At 36.2% G+C, this 24,720-nt stretch overlaps 1 protein-coding gene across 47 annotated transcripts in view; it reads right to left on the bottom strand.

The window, feature by feature from the left end:
• MBD5 (methyl-CpG binding domain protein 5) overlaps window positions 1-24,720 on the bottom strand; it is a 438,228-nt gene that overhangs the window by 7,076 nt on the left and 406,432 nt on the right. For 30 of the 47 annotated variants that reach the window (XM_084998691.1, XM_084998699.1, XM_084998677.1 and 27 more), the window contains one exon: window positions 15,709-15,782. In XM_084998691.1, coding sequence (XP_084854817.1) covers window positions 15,709-15,782 — 74 coding nt within the window. Of the gene's footprint in view, window positions 1-15,708; window positions 15,822-24,720 lie in introns of all 47 variants that reach the window. The other 17 variants (XM_084998684.1, XM_021076106.2, XM_084998675.1 and 14 more) reach the window with 1 other exon arrangement.

Raw genomic sequence — 24,720 nt, forward strand, 5'->3', positions numbered from 1 at the left:
ACGCTGGATCCTTAAACCACTGAATGAAGCCGGGGATTGAACCCACATTCTCATGGGTACTAGTCGGGTTCATTACTGCTGAGCCACAATAGGAACTCCATGAAAATTTTATATGTAACAAAACTGTGTTAAATCTTCATGTACATTATCTCATTTAATCCTTATAACAAGCTGATGAAGTAGGTATTATCACACCTGTTTGTATGCAATACTTCATGACTCTTTAGGGAGAATTGGTGAAACCAACTGTAATTTTATAATGAAAAGGATGGATATTTAACTACAGATAGTTTTCAAAAGTAATAATTTGAGTTATAAAAATCTTTCCCTATGAAAAATTGCAATAACATCACCAAAGTATAAACATAATTCTGTTGAATGAATAGATAAAATTTTAGGAGTTTGTGATTTAATCCTTTAACAAGGTATTTAAAATGTTTATAAACATCTTGGATTAATTTAATTAGTATAATGTTTTTCTTTTAACAAACTTAAGTAGTTATTAGCAGGAGAAATGACTACTTTTGGAAGAGAGAATAAATATAGAGATGTGGGGCATGAAATTACATGAATTCATCATGAGAATCAAGAGGTAAAGAGAGACTTTCCCAGATGTCAGATATACATACCAATTTTTACACTAGCTGGTCAAGAAAGAATGAACTTAAAAGAGGAAGAAAAAGCTCCATGAGTTCATTAAATGAATAATTAGTCAAAATTCAGTCTTCCAATCCAGATGGCCTCCTTGTGGAATCTCTTCCACTATTTTCTCTTCCCCACTGACATTTAATAATAAACAGTTTTAACTAATGGACACTCTAAAACCTACTTGATTAAGCAATAGGTGTTCATATAATCATATTTATAATTATTAATGGAGATAATTGCCATTTTTCATCTTCACTGCCTATATTGTCACACATTATCCTCATCTTCATTCATTTTAAAAAAAGCCAGATACACATCTGTGAATAGCACAGAAATAAGAGGGACATGAGAAACTGTATGTTGCTCTACACTTTCAGTTTAGGATTTAAGCTTAGAATTCAACATTTTGTGTTGAATAGAACAAATTTGGGTAAGACCTAAATGTCAAGAATCTTAGATTATAAAATTTAATCCATAGTAAAACTATGCAGAATAAAGAAAATTGGAGTTCCCGTCGTGGCGCAGTGGTTAACGAATCCGACTAGGAACCATGAGGTTGCGGGTTCGGTCCCTGGCCTTGCTCAGTGGGTTAACGATCCGGCGTTGCCGTGAGCTGTGGTGTAGGTTGCAGACGCGGCTCGGAACCCGCGTTGCTGTGGCTCTGGCATAGGCTGGTGCTACAGCTCCGATTCAACCCCTAGCCTGGGAACCTCCATATGCCGCGGGAGCGGCCCAAGAAATAGCAACAACAACAAAAAAAGACAAAAAAAAAAAAGAGTAAAGAAAATTAACACACGAGAGATAATCAAGATGGTGGAGTACAAGAACACTGAACTCACCTCCACTCACAAGTATATCAAAAATATAACTATACGTCGAGCAACTCTTGCTGAAAATGACCTGGAGACGGGAAGAATGACCAGATTTCTACAACCAAAGCTGTAAAGAAAGATCCACATGGAGTGTGGTAGGAAGGGAGGAGATGCTATCTGGTTAGGATCTACACTCCTAATGGGAGACCCAGAAGAGAAGGGGGTATATTTCAGACTTAGAGATCCTCCCTGGGGAGCATGGGGTTCAAGCCACATAGCCTGGGGTCCGACAGTGGGAAGATGAGCCCCCTCAGCTGGTTTGAAAACAAGTGGGACTTGTATTGGAAGGCCGTAAGAAACTGAGACTTCACTGTTGAAGAGTGCATGCACAGACTTGCTTACCCTTGGTCACAATGCAGAGGCGGCAGATTGAAAATAGCCTGGTGCTCTGGCTGGCTTGCACTCCCCAACCTGTGCTGGGCCCATGCTCCAGACCCTCTTTATCTGGTAATGCTCTTTACAAGAGCAGAGGCTGCCTTGCCAACGAGAGTGCACACACTTAGGGTACAAGAGCCAGCACAAACAAGAGCAGAGACAGACATTGCCAGAGTGCTTAAGGGTGGAGACTGTCATTGCAAAACCAGCTCAGTTGTGTGGCACAAACTCCTCCAGCCCTGACCCAGCCTCTAACCAAGGCACACGCATCAGGGGAAGAAGTGAAACTAGCACAGGAATGCAGCCTCAAGCCCTGGCCACAACCTCAACCAAGGCAGAGATTACATCACACCCAAGAGAAACCCAACTCCCTCAGGGCTCCTGCTTTAGCCTCTCAGGCCGCAATCCAACTTCCTATAGGGCAGTAACAATCACTGGCCAAAGAGGAAGACCCAGCTCACAACTGGCACTGGTTCTAATGCCTTCAACTCCATGTCTACCTCCCGCCAAGGTGGTGACTACCAGCACTCCCTGGGGGAAGATGCAGCCAGTGCTCATTTCAGATCCTACTCTCCCAGAAAAGCCGCTGAGTACATGCAGACTGCTTAGGAATGCTCCCACACAAGGACAGAACTCCAAGACTGGGATAAGTAATTGTTTCACCTAATTTCACAGAGACAGAGAAAGTTAATCAAAACGAGAAGACAGAGAAGTATGTTTCAAACAAAAGAACTAGGGGAAAACCTTAGTAAAAAGGGAAAACTCTAATGAAACAGAAATAAATTTACCTGATAAAGAGTTCAAAGAAACAGTAATAAGAATGCAAACTGAACTTGGGGGAAAAAAAAGATGTATACAGTGATAATTTTAACAAATAACTAGAAAATATTTAAAAAAGACCCAATCATGCTGAAGAATATAATAAGTGAAATGAAAAATATACTAAAAGGAATTAACAGCAGATTAGGTGATAAAGAAGAATGCATAAATGATCTGGGAGATAGAATGAAATTACTCAATCAGAACAGCAAAAAGAAAAACTAATTTTTATTTTTATTTTAAAATTTAATTTTTTTTTTCTGTCTTGTTTGGGCTGCACCTGTGGCATATGAAGGTTCCCAGGCTATGGGTTGACCTATACACATGACCTATACCATGGTTGCTGACCTATACACAGCCATGGCAATGCCAGATCCGAGCACATCTGCAATCTACACCACAGCTCATGGCAATGCTGGATCCTTAATCCAATGAGTGAAGCCAGGGATGAAACCTGCGTCCTCATGGATGCTAGTCAGATTTGTTTCCAATGAGCCACGATGGGAACTCCCAAAGTAAAAAAAAAAAAAAAAAAAAAAAAAAAAAAATGATAGTTTAAGAGAACTCTGGGGCAACATCAGGGATATTAACATTCACATTATAGGGGTCAAAGAAGAAGAAGAAGAGAAAGAGAAATGGGTAGAAAACACATTTGAGGAAATTATGGCTGAAAACTTCCTGAACCTGAAGAAGGAAACAGATTTCCAGGTACAGGGTGCACAGAAAGTCCCAAACAAGATAAACCAAACAGATCCACACCAAGACATATCATTATTAAAACTGCAGAAATTAAAGAGATTTCTAGGAGTTCTCCCGTGTCACAGTGGGTTAAGGATCCAACTGCAGCAGCTTGGGTCACCGTGCAGGTGCCAGTTTTATCCCAGGCCTGGCAGAGTGGGTTAAAAGATCCTGCATTGCTGAAACTGTGGCACAGGTTGCAACTGTGGCTCAGATTGGATCCCTGGCCCAGGAACTTCTATATGCCATGGGTGTAGCCAAAGAAGAAAGAGAGAGAGATTTCTAAGGGTAGTAAGAAAAACAGAGTCATATATAGGGGAACCTTGATAAAGCTATCAATTGATTTTCCTGAAGAAATTTTATAGGCCTTAAGGCAGTGGCATGATATATTTAAAGGGCTGAATGGGAAAAATCTGAAACCTAGGATACCCTACCAAGTAAGATTATCATTTAGAATTGAAACAGTGATAAAGAACATCTCAGACAAACAAAAACTAAAAGAGTTCATCAATACTAAACCAACCCTAAAAGAACTGTTAAAAAGTCTTCTCTAGGTAGAAAAGCAAAAGCTATTGCTAGAGGTAAGTATCTATAGGAAAGAAAAATCTCATTAGTAACGGCAAATATATAGTAAAGGCTGGAGATCAACCATTTAAATAAGTTAGTGCAAAGATTAAAAGACAAAAAATTTTAAAACCAAGTATACTATAATACTCAGTAAAGGGATAAACATGAAGATGTCAAAACACGACATCAAAAACACAAAGAATGTGGAGTTCCCATCTATGTGCAGCAAAAACGAATCCAGCTAGGAACCATGAGGTTGTGGGTTTGATCCCTGGCCTTGCTCAGTGGGTTAGGGATCCGGCATTGCCATGAGCTATGGTGTAGATCGCAGACATGGCTCGGATCTGGCATTGCTGTGGCTCTGGTGTAGGCTGGCAGCAACAGCTGCAATTAGACCCCTAGTCTGGGAACCTCCATGTGCCACAGGTGTGGCCCTAAAAGAAAAACAAAAAAAAGAGAGATTAAAAAAAAAACCCACAAAGAATGGAGGAAAGGACTAAATACTGCAGATCTTTTAGAATGTATTTGAACTCAAAGAATTATCTGTTTAAAAGAAATAGATATAGTTTTAGGTCAACATATATGAACCCCATGGTTACCACAAATCAAAAAACCTACAACAGATCCACAAAAACAAGAGGGAAAGGAATACAAACACACCACTAAAGAAAATCATATAACTACAAGGGAAGAAACTAAAAGAAGAAGACAAGAACAGGAAAGAAGTACAAAAACAACCAGAAAATAAAAAATAAAATGGCAATAAGTACACACTTATCAATGATTACTTTAAATGTCAATGGACAAAATTATCTAATCAAAAGACATAGTGTGGCTAACTGGATAGAAAACCAAGACCCATCTACATGCTGCTCATAAGAGACTCACTTCAGAACTAAAGACACAGAGAGAGACTGAAAGTGAAGGAATAGAAAAAGATATTTCATGTAAATGGAAATAACAAGAAAGCAGGATATCAATACTTATATCCCCACAGAATGGGAGAAAATCTTTGCAAATGAATCAACTGACAAAGGATTAATCTCCAAAATTTATAAACACCTTCTGCAGCTCAATACCAAAAAAACAAACAACCCCATCAAAAAATGGGCAGAAGATCTAAACAGACAGTTCTCCAAAGAAGACATACAGATGGCCAAAAAACACTTGAAAAGATGTTCAACAGACAAAATAGATTTTAAAACAAAGTCTATAACAAAAGAAAAAGGAGGGTATTATATGATGATAAAGGGATCAATACAAGAAGAGCATATTATACTCATTAACTTATGTACACCCAATACAGGAACACATAAATATAACAGACAAATATTAATGGACATAAAAGCAGAAATGGACAACAATACAATAATAGGAAGGAACTTTTTCACCTCACTTACATCAATGGACAGATCATCTGGACATAAAGTAAAAAAGGCAACAGTGGCCATAAATTACACAGTGGACAAGTTGGACTTACAGATATCTACAGGACAGTTCATCTCTGAATAGCAAAATATACATTCTTTTCAAGTGCATATAGAACATTCTCCAGGATAGATCATATGGTATGTCACAAAACAAGTCTCAACAAATTTAAGAAGACAGAAATTATATCAAGTATTTTTTTCTGACCACAATAATATGAAACAAGAAATCAATTACAGGAAGAAAAGTGAGGAAAGCACAAACATATGGAGACTAGACCAATGAGTTAAAGAAGAAATCAAGGAGGAAATGAGAAAATAGCTAAAGGCAAATGAAAATGGAAACACAACCTTCCAAAATCTATAGGATGTAGCAAAAGTGGTTCAAAGAGGGAAGTTTAAAGTGAAATAGGCCTACCTCAAGAAACAAGAAAAATCTCAAATAAACATACTACCTTTCATCTGAAGGAATAGACAAAGAAGAACAAAGCCCAAAGTCAGAAGAAGGAAAGAATGGAAACAAATTAAACAGACAAAAAAAAAATAGAAAAGATCAATGAAAACAAGAGATGTTTATTGAGAGGAGAAACAAAATTAATAAGCCTTTAGCCAGGCTCATTAATTAAAAAGAGAGAGGACCCAAATAAACAAAATAGTAAGTGAAAGAGGAGAAATAACAACCCAAACACAGAGATACAAAGCAATCATAAGATAATATGACTAACAGTTACATGAAATAAATTGAACAACCTAGAAGAAATGGATAAATTTCCAGAAGTGTACAATCTTCCAAGACTGAATCAAGAAGAAATAAATAGACAATCTTAACAGACTGATAACTAGTAGTGAAACTGAAATTATAATTAAAAAAAAAACTGGTAAGCAAAAGTCTATGACTGGATGGCTTCACAGAGGAATTCTACCAAGCATATAAAGAAGAGCTATTACCTAACCTTCTCAAACCATTCTAAAAAATTGGAGTGGTGGGAACACTCTCAGATTTAGTCTACAAGGCCACTACTACACTGATACCAAAACCAGACAAGGATATCACACAAAAGAAAATTACAAGCCAATATCTCTGATGAATACAGATGCAAAAATCCTCAACAAAATATTAGCAAATCAAATTCAACAATACATTAAAAGGATCATGAAGCATGACAAAATGAGATTTATTCCAGGGGTGCAGGAGGGGTCAATGCTCACAAATAAATCAATGTGATATACCACATTAACAAAAGGAGAGATAAAAACCATATGATCCTCTCAACAGATGCAGAAAATTCATTTGACAAAACTCAACATCATTTATGATAAAAACTCTCATCAAAGTGGGCATAGAGGGAACATATCTCAACATAATAAAGGCCATTTATGACAAACCCAAAGCTAACATCACACTCAACCATAAAAAGTTGAAAGCTTTTCCTCTACAATCATGAAGAAGACAGGGATGTCCACTCTGGCCACTTCTATTTAACAAAGTATTGGAAGATCTAGCCACAGAAATCAGACAAAAGATAAAAAAGGCATCCAGATTGGAAGGGAAGAGGTAAAACTGTCATTATTTGCAGATGTTATGATACTATCTGTATACAGAAAATCCTAAAGTCTACACCAAAACACTATTAGAATGAATCAATTAATTCAGTAACACTGCAAGATATGAAATTAATATACAAAAATCTGTTGCTTTTCTATATACTAATAATGAACTGTCAGAGACATTAAGGAAATATTGCTTATATTCACATCAAAAAGAATAAAATACCCAGAATAAACTTAGCCAAGGAGATATAAGACCTATACACTGAAAACTATAAAACACTGATGAAGGAATTTGAAAATTATACAAGGAAATGGAAAGGTATCCTGTATTCTTAGATTGGAAGAATTAAAATTGTTAAAACGTCCATACAAAGCAATCTGCAGATCTAATGTAATCCCTATCAAAATACCCATTATATTTTTCACAGAACAAGTACAAACAATCCTAAAATTTATCTGGAAACACAAAAGACCCTGAATAGCCAAAACAATTTTGAGAAAAAAGAACAAAGGTGGAGGTATCATGCTCTCTGACTTCAGACTATACTACAATGCTACTGCAATCAAAACAGTATGGTACTGTCACAAAAAGAGACACATAAATCAATGGAACAGAATGGAAAGCCCATTCTATGGACACCCACCTATGGACAATAAATCTATGACAAAGGAGGCAAAAATATACAATGGGGGAAAAGACAGACTCTTCAAAAAGTGGTGTGAGGAATACTGGACAGCTACATGCAAAAGAATGAAATTAAAACATTTTCTCACACCATATATAAACTCACACCAAAAATAAACTCAAATGGATTAAAGACCTTAATATAAGACCAGAAACCATAAAACTCCTAGAAGAAACATAAGCAGTACACTCTTTTGGCATAAGTTTTAGCAATATTTTTTGAATCTGTCTCCTAAAGAAAAAGAAATAAACAAAAACAAAAACAATTAGGACCTAATTAAACTTAAAAGCTTATGCACAGCAAAGGAAACCACTAACAAAATGAAAAGGCAACCTGCTGAATAGGAGAAAATATTTGCAAATGATATGTCTGATAAGGGCTTTATGTCCAAAAACATATAAAGAGCTCATATAACTCAGTATAAAAAACAAACAAACAACCTATTTGGAGTAGATGAGCAATGGGTTCCTACTGCATAGCACAAGGAACTGGGTGTGACTTGGTCACTTTGCAGTACAACAGAAATGAAAGAAACATTATAAATAAACTACACTTTAATAAACAAACAAGCAAACAACCTGATTAAAAAATGGGAAAAAGATGAGACATTTTTCCAAAGAAGACATACAGTTAGCCAACAGGCACATTAAAAGGTGCTCACAGACTATACATAGAAAACCCTAAGGACTCAACCCCAAAACTACTTGAACTGATTAATAAATTCAGCAAAGTAGCAGGATATAAGATTAACATTCAGAAGTCAGTTGCATTTCTGTATACCAGCAATGAAACATTAGAAAAGGAATACAAAAATACGATACCTTTTAAAATTGCACCTCACAAAATCAAATACCTCGGAATACACCTGACCAAGGAGGTAAAGGACCTATATGCCGAGAACTATGAAACTTTAATCAAAGAAATCAAAGAAGATGGAAAGAAATGGAAAGATATTCCATGTTCCTGGACTGGAAAAATCAATATTGTAAAAATGGCCATACTACCCAAAGCAATCTACAGATTCAATGCAATCCTTATCAAATGACCCATGACATTTTTCACAGAACTAGAACAAACAATCCAAACATTTATATGGAACCACAAAAGACCCAGAATTGCCAAAGCAATCCTGAGAAACAAAAACCAAGCAGGAGGCATAACTCTCCCAGACTTCAAGAAATACTACAAAGCCACAGTCATCAAAACAGTGTGGTACTGGTACCAAAACAGACAGACAGACCAATGGAACAGAATAGAGAACCCGGAAATAAACCCTGACACCTATGGTCAATTAATCTTTGACAAGGGAGGCAAGAACATAAAATGGGAAAAAGAAAGTCTATTCAGCAAGCATTGCTGGGAAACCTGGACAGCTGCAGGCAAAGCAATGAAACTAGAACACACCCTCACACCATGCACAAAAATAAACTCCAAATGGCTGAAAGACTTAAATATAAGACAGGACACCATCAAACTCCTAGAAGAAAACATAGGCAAAACACTCTCTGACATCAACATCATGAATATTTTCTCAGGTCCGTCTCCCAAAGCAATAGAAATTAGAGCAAAAATAAACCCATGGGACCTCATCAAACTGAAAAGCTTTTGCACAGCAAAGGAAACCAAAAAGAAAACAAAAAGACAACTTACAGAATGGGAGAAAATAGTTTCAAATGATGCAACCGACAAGGGCTTAATCTCTAGAATATATAAACAACTTATACAACCCAACAGCAAAAAAGCCAATCAATCAATGGAAAAATGGGCAAAAGACCTGAATATACTGTTCTCCAAAGAAGATATACAGATGGCCAGCAAACACATGAAAAAATGCTCAACATTGCTGATTATAAGAGAAATGCAAATGAAAACTACCATGAGATATCACCTCACAGCAGTCAGAATGGCCAACATTAATAAATCCACAAATAACAAGTGCTGGAGGGGCTGTGGAGAAAAGGGAACCCTCCTGCACTGCTGGTGGGAATGTAAACTGGTACAGCCACTATGGAGAACAGTTTGGAGATACCTTAGAAATCTATACATAGAACTTCCATATGACCCCGCAATCCCACTCTTGGGCATCTATCCGGACAAAACTCTACTTAAAAGAGACACGTGCACCCGCATGTTCATTGCAGCACTATTCACAATAGCCAGGACATGGAAACAACCCAAATGTCCATCGACAGATGATTAGATTCGGAAGAGGTGGTATATATACACAATGGAATACTACTCAGCCATAAAAAAGAATGACATAATGCCATTTGCAGCAACATGGGTGGAACTAGAGACTCTCATACTGAGTGAAATGAGCCAGAAAGACAAAGACAAATACCATATGATATCACTTATAACTGGAATCTAATATCCAGCACAGATGAACATCTCCATAGAATAGAAAATCATGAACTTGGAGAAAAGACTTGTGGCTGCCTGATGGGAGGGGGAGGGAGTGGGAGGGATTGGGAGCTTGGGCTTATCAGACACAACCTAGAATAGATTTACAAGGAGATCCTGCTGAATAGCATTGAGAACTTTGTCTAGATACTCATGTTGCAACAGAAGAAAGGGTGGGGGGAAAAATGTAATTGTAATGTATACATGTAAGGATAACCTGACCCCCTTGCTGTACAGTGGGAAAATAAAATAAATAAATAAATAAATAAAAGGCACTCAACATTGTTGATTATCAGGGATATGTATATCAATACTACAATATGATATCACTTCACACCTGACAGAATGCTGATGTCAAAAAGACAACAAAAAATAAATGCTGTCTAGGATGTGGAGGAAAGGGAACCTTAGTACACTTTTGGTTGGAATGTACAGCCAGCAAGGAAAACAGTATGGAGTTTCCTCAAAAAACTAAAAATAGAACTACCATTTGATCTAGTAATTCTACTCCTGGGTATATATCTGAAGAAAGTGAAAACATTAATTAAAAAAGATACATGCACTCCAATGTTCATAGCAGCTATTATTTATAATAGCCAAGATATGGAAGCACCCTAAATGTACCCATTAATAGATGAATAAATAAAGAAGAAGTGGTATACATACACAATGGAAATATTACTCAGCCATAAAAAAGTGAAATTTTGCCATTTGCAACCACACGGATGAACGTGGAGGGTATTATGACATAAGTGATATGTCAGAGAAAGACAAATATTGTATGTTTTCACTTATATACAGAATCTAAAGAAAATAAACAAATAAATATAACAAAACAGAAACAGATTCACAGATACAGATAATAAAATGATTACCAGTGGGGAGGAAGTAGGGAGAAGGGAAAGATAGGGGAAGTGGATGAAGATGTACAAACTACTAGATGTAAAATAAATGAGATACAAGGATATAATATACAGTATGGGGAATATAGCCAATATTTTATTATAACTTTAAACGGGGCTTAATCTCTGAAAAAAATTGAATAACTATATTGTTAAACTGAAAATAATATAATATTGTAAATCAACTACATTTCAATTAAAAATAGACAATTTAATACATTAGGTACCATTTCTTGATTTTTAAAGTGAAAGTGCGATTTATGTTATCACTTTATCATTTCCCAGCTTCATAAATATAAGATTTCCAAGGAGTTCTCTTGTGGTGCAGCAGGTTAAGGATCTGGTGTTGTCGCTGCAGCAGCTCGGGTCACTGCTGTGACATGGGTTTGATCCCTGGTACAGGAAATTCCATGTGCCCCATGCACAGCCCAAAAATAAAGTTTCTGAATATATTTATATGTACATATAGACAAAAGATTTGGTTCTCGTTTAAATGAAAATCATATCTTGTAATTTTTTCTTTAATGAAGCTATTTCCTCTTTTAAGTACAAAATGACCCTGAATAATTCTTCAATAAATATGTTAATATTTCTTTTGTGATTGGCTATAATAAGTACATCTTTATTTATTGTACAGCTTGATTGTAGGATACTGAGGGTTAAAATGACTACATAATACTCTAAATATCTAATATAGAGATAGAAGTTTCCAACTGGCAAAAATATTTTGTTTCACCTGCATCTCTACAATAAAAATAACTGTTTACTAATACCATATGCCAAGTACTATGTTAAGATTCTCTTTATATTAACTGTAACAATTCTAAGAGGTAGGTATTAATATGCCCACTTTTAGAAATGAAGAATTTAGGCTCAGAGAGGTTAAACAACATACCCAACGGTACACACAGCTATGCAAGGATTTGAACTCAGGTCAAAAACCAAACTTTTAACTATCTTGTTCCAAATGCCACCTTCTTTTTTCATTCTCTTTCTTTCTCCTTTTCCCTTTGGCCTACAAAAGTAGTCAAATCTTTTTTTTTTTTTTTTTTTTTTTTTTGTCTTTTTGCTATTTCTTTGGGCCGCTCCCGCGGCATATGGAGGTTCCCAGGCTAGGGGTCCAGTCGGAGCTGTAGCCACCGGCCTACTCCAGAGCCACAGCAACTCGGGATCCGAGCCGCGTCTGCAACCTACACCACAGCTCACGGCAACGCCAGATCATTAACCCACTGAGCAAGGGCAGGGATCGAACCCTCAACCTCATGGTTCCTAGTCGGATTCGTTAACCACTGCACCACGACGGGAACTCCAGTAGTCAAATCTTTATCTCGAAACTTCTTTCATTTATTCTTCAGGAGTTTTTCACATTAAGGGTACAAAAGAGAGTAAATAATCTCTACTGGGTCTCTCTACTCCCTTTTATTTATTCTTCAGTCCATGGACATTTTATTTTTACATCTACCACTCTACTGGAAACTGTTTTCACTAAGGTCACCAATGGACTCCAAATTGCTCAGGCTGATGGAGGTGTTTTAGATCCTGTTTTACGGGACCTCTGCTGATCATTCTATCATCCTAGAAATTCTTGGTCTTTGGCTTTCAACACCTACTCCCCTACCCCTTGATTCTCCTCCTCCTTTCTGACTGATAGTTATTCTCATCTCCTTTATTATCTCTAGCACATGTTCAAATGCCCCAGTGTTCATCCTTAGCCCACTGTTCAAATTGGTCAAAGTATCTCTGAGTGACCCAGTCAGTTTTACATAATCAAATACCACTTCTTCCCAGTTTCAGACTTGTGCCTGTGAGATCACAGGCATCTCACATCGACTCAACGCCTCTCTCCTGTATTCCCCATTTCAGTGTTTCCACTACCCACCAAGTCGCCCAGACTAAAACCCTGAGGGTTGACCTTGATAGCTTACTCTCCTTCATGCTCCAGTCACCATGACGTTCTGTCAGTTCTACCTCCTAAATATTTCTTGACCACATTCTTTCTCCTCCCTTCTCATTGCCCCATTCCTGGCTGAGTCCTTATTCCCCCTTGTCCTCTGACATGGCCTCTAAATGGATGTCCCTGCTCCAATACTGTGCCCTTAAAATTTATCCTTGACACAGCCCTCTCTAAAGTGAAAACCCAACCACTGGTCCCCTAATGGGACTTTCAATAACATAAAGGGACCTGTGGGGCCTTACTAGGCCCTTCATTATTTGGGCCCCACTTACAACTTTGGCTTCACTTCTTACAATTTCATGTCTGACAATTTAAAGTCCCCCAACTGATGATCTCATCTAAACACGACCCCACTCCACCCCATCTCGTTTCCTTTGTCTGGCTAACACCTGCATAGTGTGTAAGGCTTGGCTCAGATATCACCTCTTCTAGGAAGATGACTCTAGGAAGTCTTCCACTACCTGCGTTTAATGAGACTGCTCTACGTTCTCAAAATACACTATACATACTCCTGTAATTGCAACATTAACATTTAATTATTTGTTTCTAGATCTGCCTCCTTCACTAAAGAGTAAAGTCCAGGGACCATAGCACTGTGCTAAATTAGTCTCCTTGAATTAACGAATATATAAATGACTGAATAAGTAAATAAATAAATGACTGAATTCAACACATCATTTATCACATATGTGATTTCCAACTCATTATTTAAGCTCAGATAGTGTCCTCATCTATAAATGGGTTCAGTAATTCTGGCCCAATTTGTGATTGGGAGAATAAAATAATAGATTTTATTTATTTATTTATTATTTAAAAAAATTTTTTTTTATTTTTAAAAATTTTCTAAAGTTTTTTTTATTATTTATTTATTTATTTATTTGTCTTTTTGCCTTTTCTGGAGCTGCTCTTGCGGCATATGGAGGTTCCCAGACTAGGGGTCTAATTGGAGCTGTAGCTGCCGGCCTACACCACAGCCACAGCAACACAGGATCCCAGCTGTGTCTGCAACCCACACCACAGCTCACGGCAACACCAGATCCCCAACCCACTGAGCAAGGTCAGGGACTGAACCCGCAACCTCATGGTTCCTGGTGGAATTCATTAACCACTGCGCCACGACACGAACTCCGATTTTAAATCATCTATATAAAATGTAAAGTATTCTACTAGGCATTTACAGGGTAATTCAGTCTACTTAGACAATATATGTTAAATAAAGCTGTTTTCCTTCATATTTCTGTTGTTTGCTTCTTCAGTCCATACTCTTAAGTTTATGGTTTCATGAGAGTTCCTTTAGATAATGCCACTTAGGACTCATATAAATTCACCATAAATAGTAAACTGGCTTTGAGGAAAAAAAATTTAAATTGCTATGTGTTACTCATTACCTTTCAGAAATTGCTTAATAGAAAACTTATGGGGAAAATATAGCTCATTTCAAGGCAGTATATCTAAATGTTTGGAGGGGTTATTTCATTTCTCTGTTATCAACAGTTCGGTTATATTGCACATAATCCTGCTGACTGGCATACCTCAGCGAAGGAAAGATTTTAAGAATATTTTATGTCAAATAAGTACTCTTGAATATTCTATAGAAAATGGCCCATTGCAAATTTGTGATTTACGTCATTTGTAATTTTCTTCCTTTCCTCCAGTCCTTGTATTAATTTTATAGGCTTTATCCTACTACTACGCTCTGCATTGTTAAACGTCATTTTGTTCAGAGTAAAGGAGACTTGCCTCACTCTGTTCCTTATCAGATCAGAGCTCTAGCGAATCTGGCAATTCACTTGGCCCTCACCATAACCCAGTACCAGCTTGCTGCCTTCCAGAGGAGTCCTGAACACAGGAGCATCGGGGTTTGTCCCATGCAGTTGGCATCTTTTTATGAGACATTCTAGTGAGGTGAAAATAGTCTCCCCATGACTGGTTAAGTTCTACAATTTTAGGTCTGGTGAGAATTACTGAAGAGAATGAGTGCCTTTTACTATTATTGTCATCATATAAGTTTTTTTGTGCAAGACACACTACAAATAATTTCATAATTCTTAGATGTTTGATAATATTAAAATTAAGTAATGATAACTTTCCATGTACATGTACAGAAGCAGATTTATAGTTCTCTACCTTAAAATGAAATAATAGTTATGATATATAAAACTACATTGTGTTAGAGTAGATATTACATTTCAAACATTATCTAGTTGCCCATTCTATATTTACTCAGAATATAGAGATCTAGAAAAACTTGAAGAGTAATCATATCCCAAAGTTCAACTTCTTGTTATAGTTCCAAAGAAAGCCTATTGCCCCTACAAGAAAAAATAATTATTTACCGTCATTTTGCCCCATTTTACCAACTAAACTCTGCCAAAATTATTCACATGTGTACAAGTGGGGGGGGGGTATTCCCACTCCTGAAGTAATTGAATTACAAAGGGATAGACTTTTGCTATACTTTTAGAGACTCTTAATTGCTACATGTCAAGAATATCAATCACATTTTCTTTCCCACTAAATGAGGGATGGAGACAGGGAGTGAGGAAAGAGCTGATGAAGAGGGAAATCCCACACACAGCATAAATTGTTAAGAAAATATTTTATGTAGTAGCTAATTCATCTATAATGGTCCTGTTATAACAATGATTAAACTGTACTTACACAGGACCCAAGATGGACAAAATAAGCGAGGTATCATTGCCCCTTTGAAGGAAAACCAGTAAATTATATCCTTGAAAAACAAAATGGAAAAAAAATAGTGCTTACTTTCTGTTCCTTTTCCGGGCTCGGCTGTAGGCTTCTAAACCTTCTGTTAGTGTCTTCAACTTCTCCGGCTCCACCTGAGTGAAGGCATGAACACCAAACCACATTACCCAGACCTGCAATTGTTAACACTATTTTTAGTTTCCTGCTGTACAAGCAGGTGCTGCACTGGGGGAAGGGAGGCTTAACTTTCACTGTTCTGCCAAATGCTCTGTCCTCACTCGAGCAGAGGTGGATTCCATGGCTCCAGGCTGCAATGTTAATGGAGATGAAAGACTGGCTTTTGAATTGTCAACATTTTGAAAATAATGTTTTAAGAATATAACTTTCAATTTAAATAACCTTCAATTCACAAAATCATGTAAGTCAGAAACCCTGGTTTGCTTTCTGCACTGCCTGATGATCAACAGCTGCAAATCCGTATTCCATCAGGGGATGAACTAGAGCAGTGGTTAGTGAAGTGGCTTTGGAGACAAGAGAATGGAAGTTTGAATCGGACCTCCTCACTTTCTAGCATGAATAAAACACTGAAATATTCTGAGCCTAAGTTTCCTCCTCTTTAAAATGAGGACAATACTACCTTTCTGCTGTAATTGCTGTGAGAATTAAAATGCAACCAGTCACATTGAACACTTAGCTAAGCATAGAGCAGTTAGTACTACCTAATATGTGTTAGGTTTGCAGAGGCCACAAAAAGAGTGGGGGCAGTAGGAGTCTGTGGGAAGAAGGTGTTGCTATACCTGATGGGCCTGTCCTCTATCCTGTCCTGCTTTAACACCACCCTCCTAGCCTATGTGACACCTGCTACCTCATCACAGTTCGCCACCAGATGGGAGGGGAGGTGCAGCCTTTGCCACCTGCCCCTAATAATCTCTATCATGATTCTTGAAGCCACTTCTCCTAAGAAAAACAATTAATAAACAGGAAATCTTGTATGTAACTTGTGAATAAGAACATTTAGAAAAACACTGCTACTTTTATTGATCTTGAAAAAACACAATCTAAGTAGAAACAGTCCTGCCTACTGTGAAAATACAGCTTCAAATTCACCATCCCTTAACCCAGTTTTTCCCCACCCCTACACTACTTTTATATCAAAATTCAAAGGTTTCCAAAACACCTAATGAGTAAGAAAATATACACTACTAAGCAAAGAAATTATTAACTTTTGTCCTTAAATCATGAGCACTATTCATTCATATTTCTTCTTTGACCCCTTCAAATTTAGTACATAGTAGAGATTAACCAAGAGCTTCCACTAGAAACTGAATAATTAGAATAATTATTAATATCAATTTCTAATTATTCAATGAGAAAAACAGTCAAATAATGGAAACATTTTCCTTTTTATGGTTTTTGTATTTTGTCCTAAAGTATCCAAATATCCTATATACACAAGTTCACTGGGAATACCCAATCTACGGTGTGCCAAGACAAAAGAAAACTTTCTTCTATTAACAATTCCACAGAAGTGATGATGTGTCTTACTGGGATGACTGGAAAATCTTAAGATGGATATATTCATTGGTTTTAGTTGTTATTGTTTTTTTAAGATGCCTGACTATATTTTCACATTTAATGTTAGAAATGACGTCCCAAATTGTGTTCATTCACACAAAGAGAATAAGAATATGAAAGATATTTCACATATTACATGTATGTTATTCATAGCTAATTCCAATTGTATTTAAATTACTTTCTTGGCAGCAAGGAGGAAGTTCTCCTGTAATATAAACTTCTAGTAGACACAAATTGGTGTAGTGAGAGATCTCAGAAGAGACTGATGTATTTATACAATAGGAAGCAGATTCAGGGTGAAACAAAGCAACACACCACAATGAAAGCCTATCCTAATGGTCTTAAATTTAAAAAACTAAGTTAGGTAAAACTATTTTAAAAAAATTATCTATTTTTATTTTTAATTAGGTAAGGAATAAAGAGGCAGTAAAAACATTTGTGCATTTATTATGTAGAAGGCACTGTTTTATTATTGAATGTGGTAATTATGCAAACTAGCATTGTTTCATTATTTCACAGATGGGACTAAGGGAGTTTAAGTAACATTGCCAACACTGAAACTCAGGTCTGACTCTAAAGCAACTCTCTCCACCATACCAACTCCAATATATGTTGAAATATACATAATATACATAGGTATATATGTGTATATATACACACATATATGCGTGTGTGTATATATATGTATGTGTGTGTATGTTTACATACTCAAAAAATTTGGTCAAGTTATTGTAAATCCAATTATATTTTTATAGAAGCATAGATACTTGCTCAAATTTATCTTCAAGCATTTTTTATGGTTGGATAATTTTCTCATATTTTTCTGAACTAATTCTCTGCCATGATTTCTTCATTTAAATATGCCTCTAAGGTTCTAAAGTACTCTCATAGTAAACTATATTATTTATAATTCAATGACCTTGAAAGGGAAAGCAATGATGGTGTTTTCTGAAACTAAATATTAATAAGATACACATCACTCTGTATTTCTGACAAGACCATACATATCCAGAGGTAAATGTTTACTTTATTTGGTTCCAAAATTTTAGTACTCTTCTGTATTGTGATATGTAATACATGAAGAGTGTGTGTTTCCTCTGGGGAAATATTCGTGCACTTATACAATATTCAAGAAAGTCATTAAAGATACCTTCTCCCAAAAGGTATCAGGGAACAACAAAATAAATTCAATTTCTAGTCAAATAGAAATCACAGTTAATGATTTAATGAATACTCCCTCACAAATTAGACACCTTGTTAATGAATTAAGTTCTGGGAATCAAATATATAACATTAAAAAGGTTAAACACATAAACACATTTTAAAATAAAACTTACACTGAAGGAGTAAGTAATTTAGGACACTATTTTAATAATCTTATATTCCTGTACATCCACAAGCCATCAGAAGTTCCATAAGTGATTTGATTCCTATCTTGGTGAGAAATTGGGGGAGGACTTTATATTGTATCATCACTTATAATCTGTCAACATTATTCTCATTCTAACAATGATGACGCTAATAGTAATGGCTCCCATGGCTTAACTCTGCACGTATGCCATTCAAGAATTAGAAAAAGATACCCAGAATTTATACTACTTGTAATTCACATATTACCTCATGTATAATTATATACGTGTTGAATTTTTTTTACTTCTAAATCCTTCCTTTCATTCATTCAGATTCTTAAGATATAATAATTCTTTGTCATAAATAGTCAAACCTGTTCAGTAGGGTCAGAAACATACCCATAAAGCAAAATATCATTATCTGGTAGAAGTTTAATAAGAGTTTTCTGAACAAGTCTGAATCTCTGGTTGCTTATTTTTTCCACAAGGCACATATTCAACATTTGGTAATTTAATTTAATTTGGGGTCAGCACAGTAACATGTAGTGTATCTCAGAAGTAAGTCTATGACAAAAGGAGACACAAACATTTCGGAAAGCCAAAGTGAGTCTCTGAAAGTGAGGTATAGTGTATGTTAGGAGAACCTGGATCAAAGATCCTAGATCCACCTGAATAGAGCCAGTTAACTAGAGATGATGTTAAATCTCTTGTGATTACTGGTATTCCATGCTGAGGCAAAATGTCACACCAAGGTCAAAGGATAGAGCACAGCCACATCACAGATTTCATAACAGAGATAAAACAGCTGATTGCAATCACCCCTTTTCATTCTTTACTTCCACATCTCATTTTTACAGTGTCATCAGCTCCTGTGGTTGGGGGAATGGCATCATGGAAAGAATACTAAGCTTAGAGTTAAGACACCAGGGTTGGGGTCTGGTTTAACTGCCTGTGATTTGTGTCCTTAGGAATGCCACTTCCTGAGCTCCAAATGGAAATAACTGCGCATATCTTTATGGGCCACCGAGAGGACCTAAAAAGATTATAAATATGAAGATGCTTTATAAACACCAAAGCAGTTTTTCCCTAAGTGCCACCAGTGACATGTGAAATTGTTCTAGGTGGAACATGGACAGACCTTTACAAACATTTTAATAGCTATGCAGTGACAAATTTATATTAGAAAAGTATAAAAACATTATGCCTGTGATTTCACATATATCTTAGAGTAAGACAAAGTTTTTCGTTTTGTTTTGTTTTGGGTCACATCTATGGCTTATGAAAGTTCCTCGGCAAGGGAACAAACCGATGCCACAGCAGTGATCCAAGCCACTGCAGTGACAACAGCCAGATCCCTAACCTGCTGAGCCACAAGAGAACTCCTAGAAGTTATTTTTAAAGTGGCTTGAATAGTGCTTAGGACATAATACGTGTCAAAAATATTTGATGAATGGTAAATGAGTAAGTAAATTTAAAGAGAAATTTTAACTAAGTAATATTAATGTAACATGTAACTTGAGCTAAAGTCTGGGAAATACATTTCTGAAGCAATAGCAAACATGAGGCATTTATTAGGTTTGTTATTATCAACCATTTGATTAAATAGCTATTTTAAATCTTCAAGCTGAAAATCCTGCTAACTTAAGTGCAATATTTCAATATTTTTGCAAGTATGGGAATTAATGATAAATAATTTGGAGTAAAATGTTTGACTCACCTGTGACAAAAAGGATGAATCGAATTTTCCAATAATATTACAACAATAGTACTTAAGGAAAAATCCATAAAACGAATCACAAATTTTGCAAAAGGACTAAGCAAATCCACATTATTACAATTTTGGTCAGTGGCACCTTCTGAGACTTTTTATTTATTTATTTTTTTTGGCTTCCTTTCCTCTTCAGATAGCAGCAATTTTAAGTACTAGAGAGCTATAGAGAACTATTCTACAGAACTAGAGTAAATCTACTCTGAATGTGACAATAAATTTTGTATAGATCCACCAGACATAAGTAGAATTAAATGTTTTGAATAAATTCATATTTCTAAAGATACATTGTTTAAAAGATCATGTAACAGAAGCATGTATTTGCCTGAGATTCCATTTGCTACTAACCATATGCCAAATATTGACAAGCTCGAGAACTCCGTGCCTGGTCTCAGTTATCTGTGACTGGAGACAGGCCTCCTTTTCCTCTTTAATCTTCCTCAGGAAAAAAAAGTTCACAGAATTTCACAGTTTACTAAAGTCTACCTCAGCTTTGTACTCAGTCTTTTCCCTAATATTTATATTTTGGGTATTACCTAGTTTTTTATTTTTACCATCACATTTTGATTAGGCATTGCCTCTTTTTGCTTGTTTATCTTGCTTGTTACTTTTTTAAAACTATTTTTTCTCCTTTTTTCAAAAAGACTCGGTTGCTGCAGATTGCTCCTGCCATCCCACCAGCCAAAATGAAGCCCAAATACTATGTATATTTGATTGGGTATAGAGAAAATAATTTGTTTCTAGCAGAGGTTAAGAAAATATATAAGGCAAAGGGAATACATAAACACTTTCAGTAGAGAATCATGTACCGAAGGATACAAGTAGCCAATACTGATAGTTAAGCCCAGAAAGAATGTCCTTCAAAGTAAAATGTTTAAATATCACAGGAGGGCCCACCCCCCAAATTTAATTCCCATGCTCCATTTCTCAAGTTACACATTCCCAGAATACAACTGTAAGCTGTCTCTGGTTTTGCTCCATACTTGTCAAAACATGAGTGCATGTGATACTGAACTGACATACAGAAAGTGACTGTCCCAAAATAAATTTGGCATGAGTTTTAATAATGATGAATTCTCTCTGTTTTGAACAACCATTCAGAGAGCTGTCTTTATCTCTACCTGCCATATATATCCGTGTGGAAAAAATTCAGAGTGTGAGTTTAGAGAAGGATCACCCTAGCCATTGCTTTTAAAAAACATCTTCATTCAATCAGGTGATGCTGAAACAAAATGTAAAACTTTTCTGGGTAATCAGAAGCTGTCTCTATCTGCCCAATGACAACAAACATTTCATTGAAAGAAACATTTGGTGTCAACTGAGAAATAAATTCTTTCCTAAATTTGGCTCTAGTCAGAACACACATTGGATGTAAGAACAAGGAAATATGAAGACCAATGGGACAGTGTTAAAAAGAGCAAAAATGATCTACTCAGAAAAATATAAGAATTTTATTTTTTGGTTATTACTTGAGAGTCAACCCATTTAGGCTAGTTAATGTAAGATCAAAGATGGCAGATGATAATTACAAAATATATTTTAGAAAAAAAGAGCATTTTTCCTCTTTTAAAATAATTATTGAAGTAAACACATAAAGATAATCACTTCCCCACACAGTTGCACAGGCTTAAAATGTTTGTACATTATAATGTACAGGTCGGTGTAATGCCAGGGGTAGCCATTTTCCTTTCCAAGGATTCCTTAATAATGTGCTAAGATCTGACAGTACATTTTTCCAGCCATGATTCAGCACTGAGGTCTTATTCTTGGCCACTAAAACTGAAACTATAAAGGGTTCATGGTTCAGAGAGAAACCCGCATCATTTCTTTAGAAAAGTATAAATGTCTTCTGGAATGTACTTCATTACAAACTCATAGTCAAAGGAAAAAAAATGGATTAGTAAAGAGACACTGCTTCCTCAGTGGTATTATACAAGGCACATAACATCCTTCAGTGCTGTCACACAGCTTCAGTATTGGGGCAGTATTACGTAGGGGTGATTCAGCCCAACTTTTCACAGGCTTAAAAATCTCTACTATTTAATACTGTTGAGTGTTTTGGGGGATAGGAAGATAGAGGAAGAAAGTCTGAGTTCATAGCTTTTAGAAACATGGGGGGGGGACTATCAAGTTCATTCAACAAACTGAGTGCTTTAAAATACTTCCAAGTAGAACACCTGCTCGAACAGCTACTATTAGTTTGTAATCAGATACGCCAATTTGTATGCAATGTCCTGAGGTTCATAAAAAATAGTTATAATCTATTTCATTCATTAAATATATTATTATACTTCCACCTCCAACCTGGTTAATTAATCCTTTTTTAATGGATAATGCATAGGCATACAATAACGAAGGTCAGATTACCGCAATTCCATAATGGTGGAATCCAAATTAATAAGATTTAACATAGGGAACAGAAAGGAGGAGGCAAATTTTTACTGATCATCTTCTGTGTACCATCTCTTTATGGTACTGCACTTAATTCTTAAACATCATTTTCAGTAGGAATTAATGTTCCCACTTGAGGAGGGAGGGGATTTCTGCTCTGGAAATTACTATACCTACCCAAGACCATTTAGGTAAACTGGCAGAGTTGTGTTTAAGCTCACACCAGATCGCCCAAAGCCCAGGCATCTTTTTGCCACACCCTGCTTCCTCTCTAGTTCCCTGTAGACTGTGTTCAGACATTACTTGATGTTCAGAAAGCATACCTCCTAGAAAGTAATCTCAGAAACTGCAGGACATTTCTAACGTATTATTAGTAATTCCACTACATTTAATACCCCAGCAAAGATTAAAAATGTCTTTCTAAAATCATAAGCTGACTGAGTCATTTATTATCATGACAAACAGTTGGCTAAAGTATCAGGTTATGGACAACATGGAAATCTCAGCCTGAGGCAGATGCCAGTGCTCCCATCACAGCCCTGACCTCTCAGTCCAGAGACCACACATGCGACCTGAGAACAAGGGAAGGTGCCTGGCTTGTTCTGAATTAGTAACCTGCAATCCTGTTAATTATTTATTATTTTTTCTACTTTGCCCGCTTCCAAAGAGAATTTGAGGTGACTTGCTGAAAACAAAGATTGCAACAGAAAATAAATTATAGGTTTGTGAGATGCGGGGGTTGGGGGAGATAAGATGATAAACCTATTCTAAAACTTGAGTTAACATGGATTTTAGCTGGTGGGATCTGACAGGATCTTGGATTAATTTACTTAGGTGGACATAGAACTACTTGTATGAAAAACTGAGAGGCTAACAAAGTTTCAAATGATCACATGTAAGAAAATTGTCTAGCAAACCCTTTCTTCAGAGATACTACAAAGATAAATACTAGGGGAAATGGTCCCACATTCCACATTAGCAAGATAGAATTAATAAGATTTTACTCAGTAAATTGTTCATGGAGTCAGTCTCTGTCTTTCTCTCTTGACTTTATCCAAATGCAGGCATTTCCACAGTGTATTGAAGGAAACTGAGTGCACTGCTTACCTTTTTAAAAGCAGTAGTCTGGTTATAAATGCACAAGACTTTATTTATCCAACATTGTGAGGACTAAGGGGTTCTATGTAAGTAAAATTTACATCATAACTGGTTCACAATTTCAGATCAGTTTTAACGTAAACCATGTTTTATAGGAAATCTTTTCAAATAGATCATGCTTTGTCACAGATATTAACCACAGTTTAATCTTTTCTAGATCAGGATCACCAAGACATCTGGCTTGAAGTCAAAGAGACTTGTATTTTAAATTTTACCTTTTTTTTTTCTTTCTTTTTTTTTTTTGGTCTTTTTAGGGCTGCACCTGTGGCATATGGAGGTCTCCAAGCTAGGGGGATGAATCTGAGTTGTAGCCACTGGTCTACACCGTAATCACAGCAACACCATATCCGAGCCGTGTCTGCGACCTATGCCACAGCTCACGGCAACGCTGGATCCTTAACCCACTGAGCAAGGCCAGGGATCAAATCTGTGTCCTCATGGATGCTAGTCAGATTCATTTCCACTGAGCCATGATGGGAACTCCTAAACTTTACCTTTTCTAGTGTTAAAAACTGAAAAGAGTGTTTGACTAGCTGGACATCATTAAGTAAGGTACAAGGAAGCCCTTCCTTTGCTTTGTGAACTATAGGAGGAAAAAAAAGGGTTGTGAAGTAGTACTTTGTTTTTCTTACATGTAAAAGTGAGGTGGGTTCTGAGAAGACCAGAGATTTTAAAACATGTTAAGTACTCTAGAGCTTTTAAGGCTGTTATACCTTGCTTTTTAATAATAGATAAATATTTTATGTGTTATTAATATTTTATTGTATATTTTCAGGTTTTAACCTCTAAATGTGTGCTTTCAGTTATTTTTCTGATTTACTAAAAATATTT

This window comes from Sus scrofa, chromosome 15 (assembly GCF_054392235.1).
Source record: "Sus scrofa isolate SSC_HxYL_T2T_F1_AM1 chromosome 15, Sscrofa_HxYL_maternal_Yorkshire_Landrace_v2.0, whole genome shotgun sequence".
Classification (NCBI taxonomy): domain Eukaryota; kingdom Metazoa; phylum Chordata; class Mammalia; order Artiodactyla; family Suidae; genus Sus; species Sus scrofa.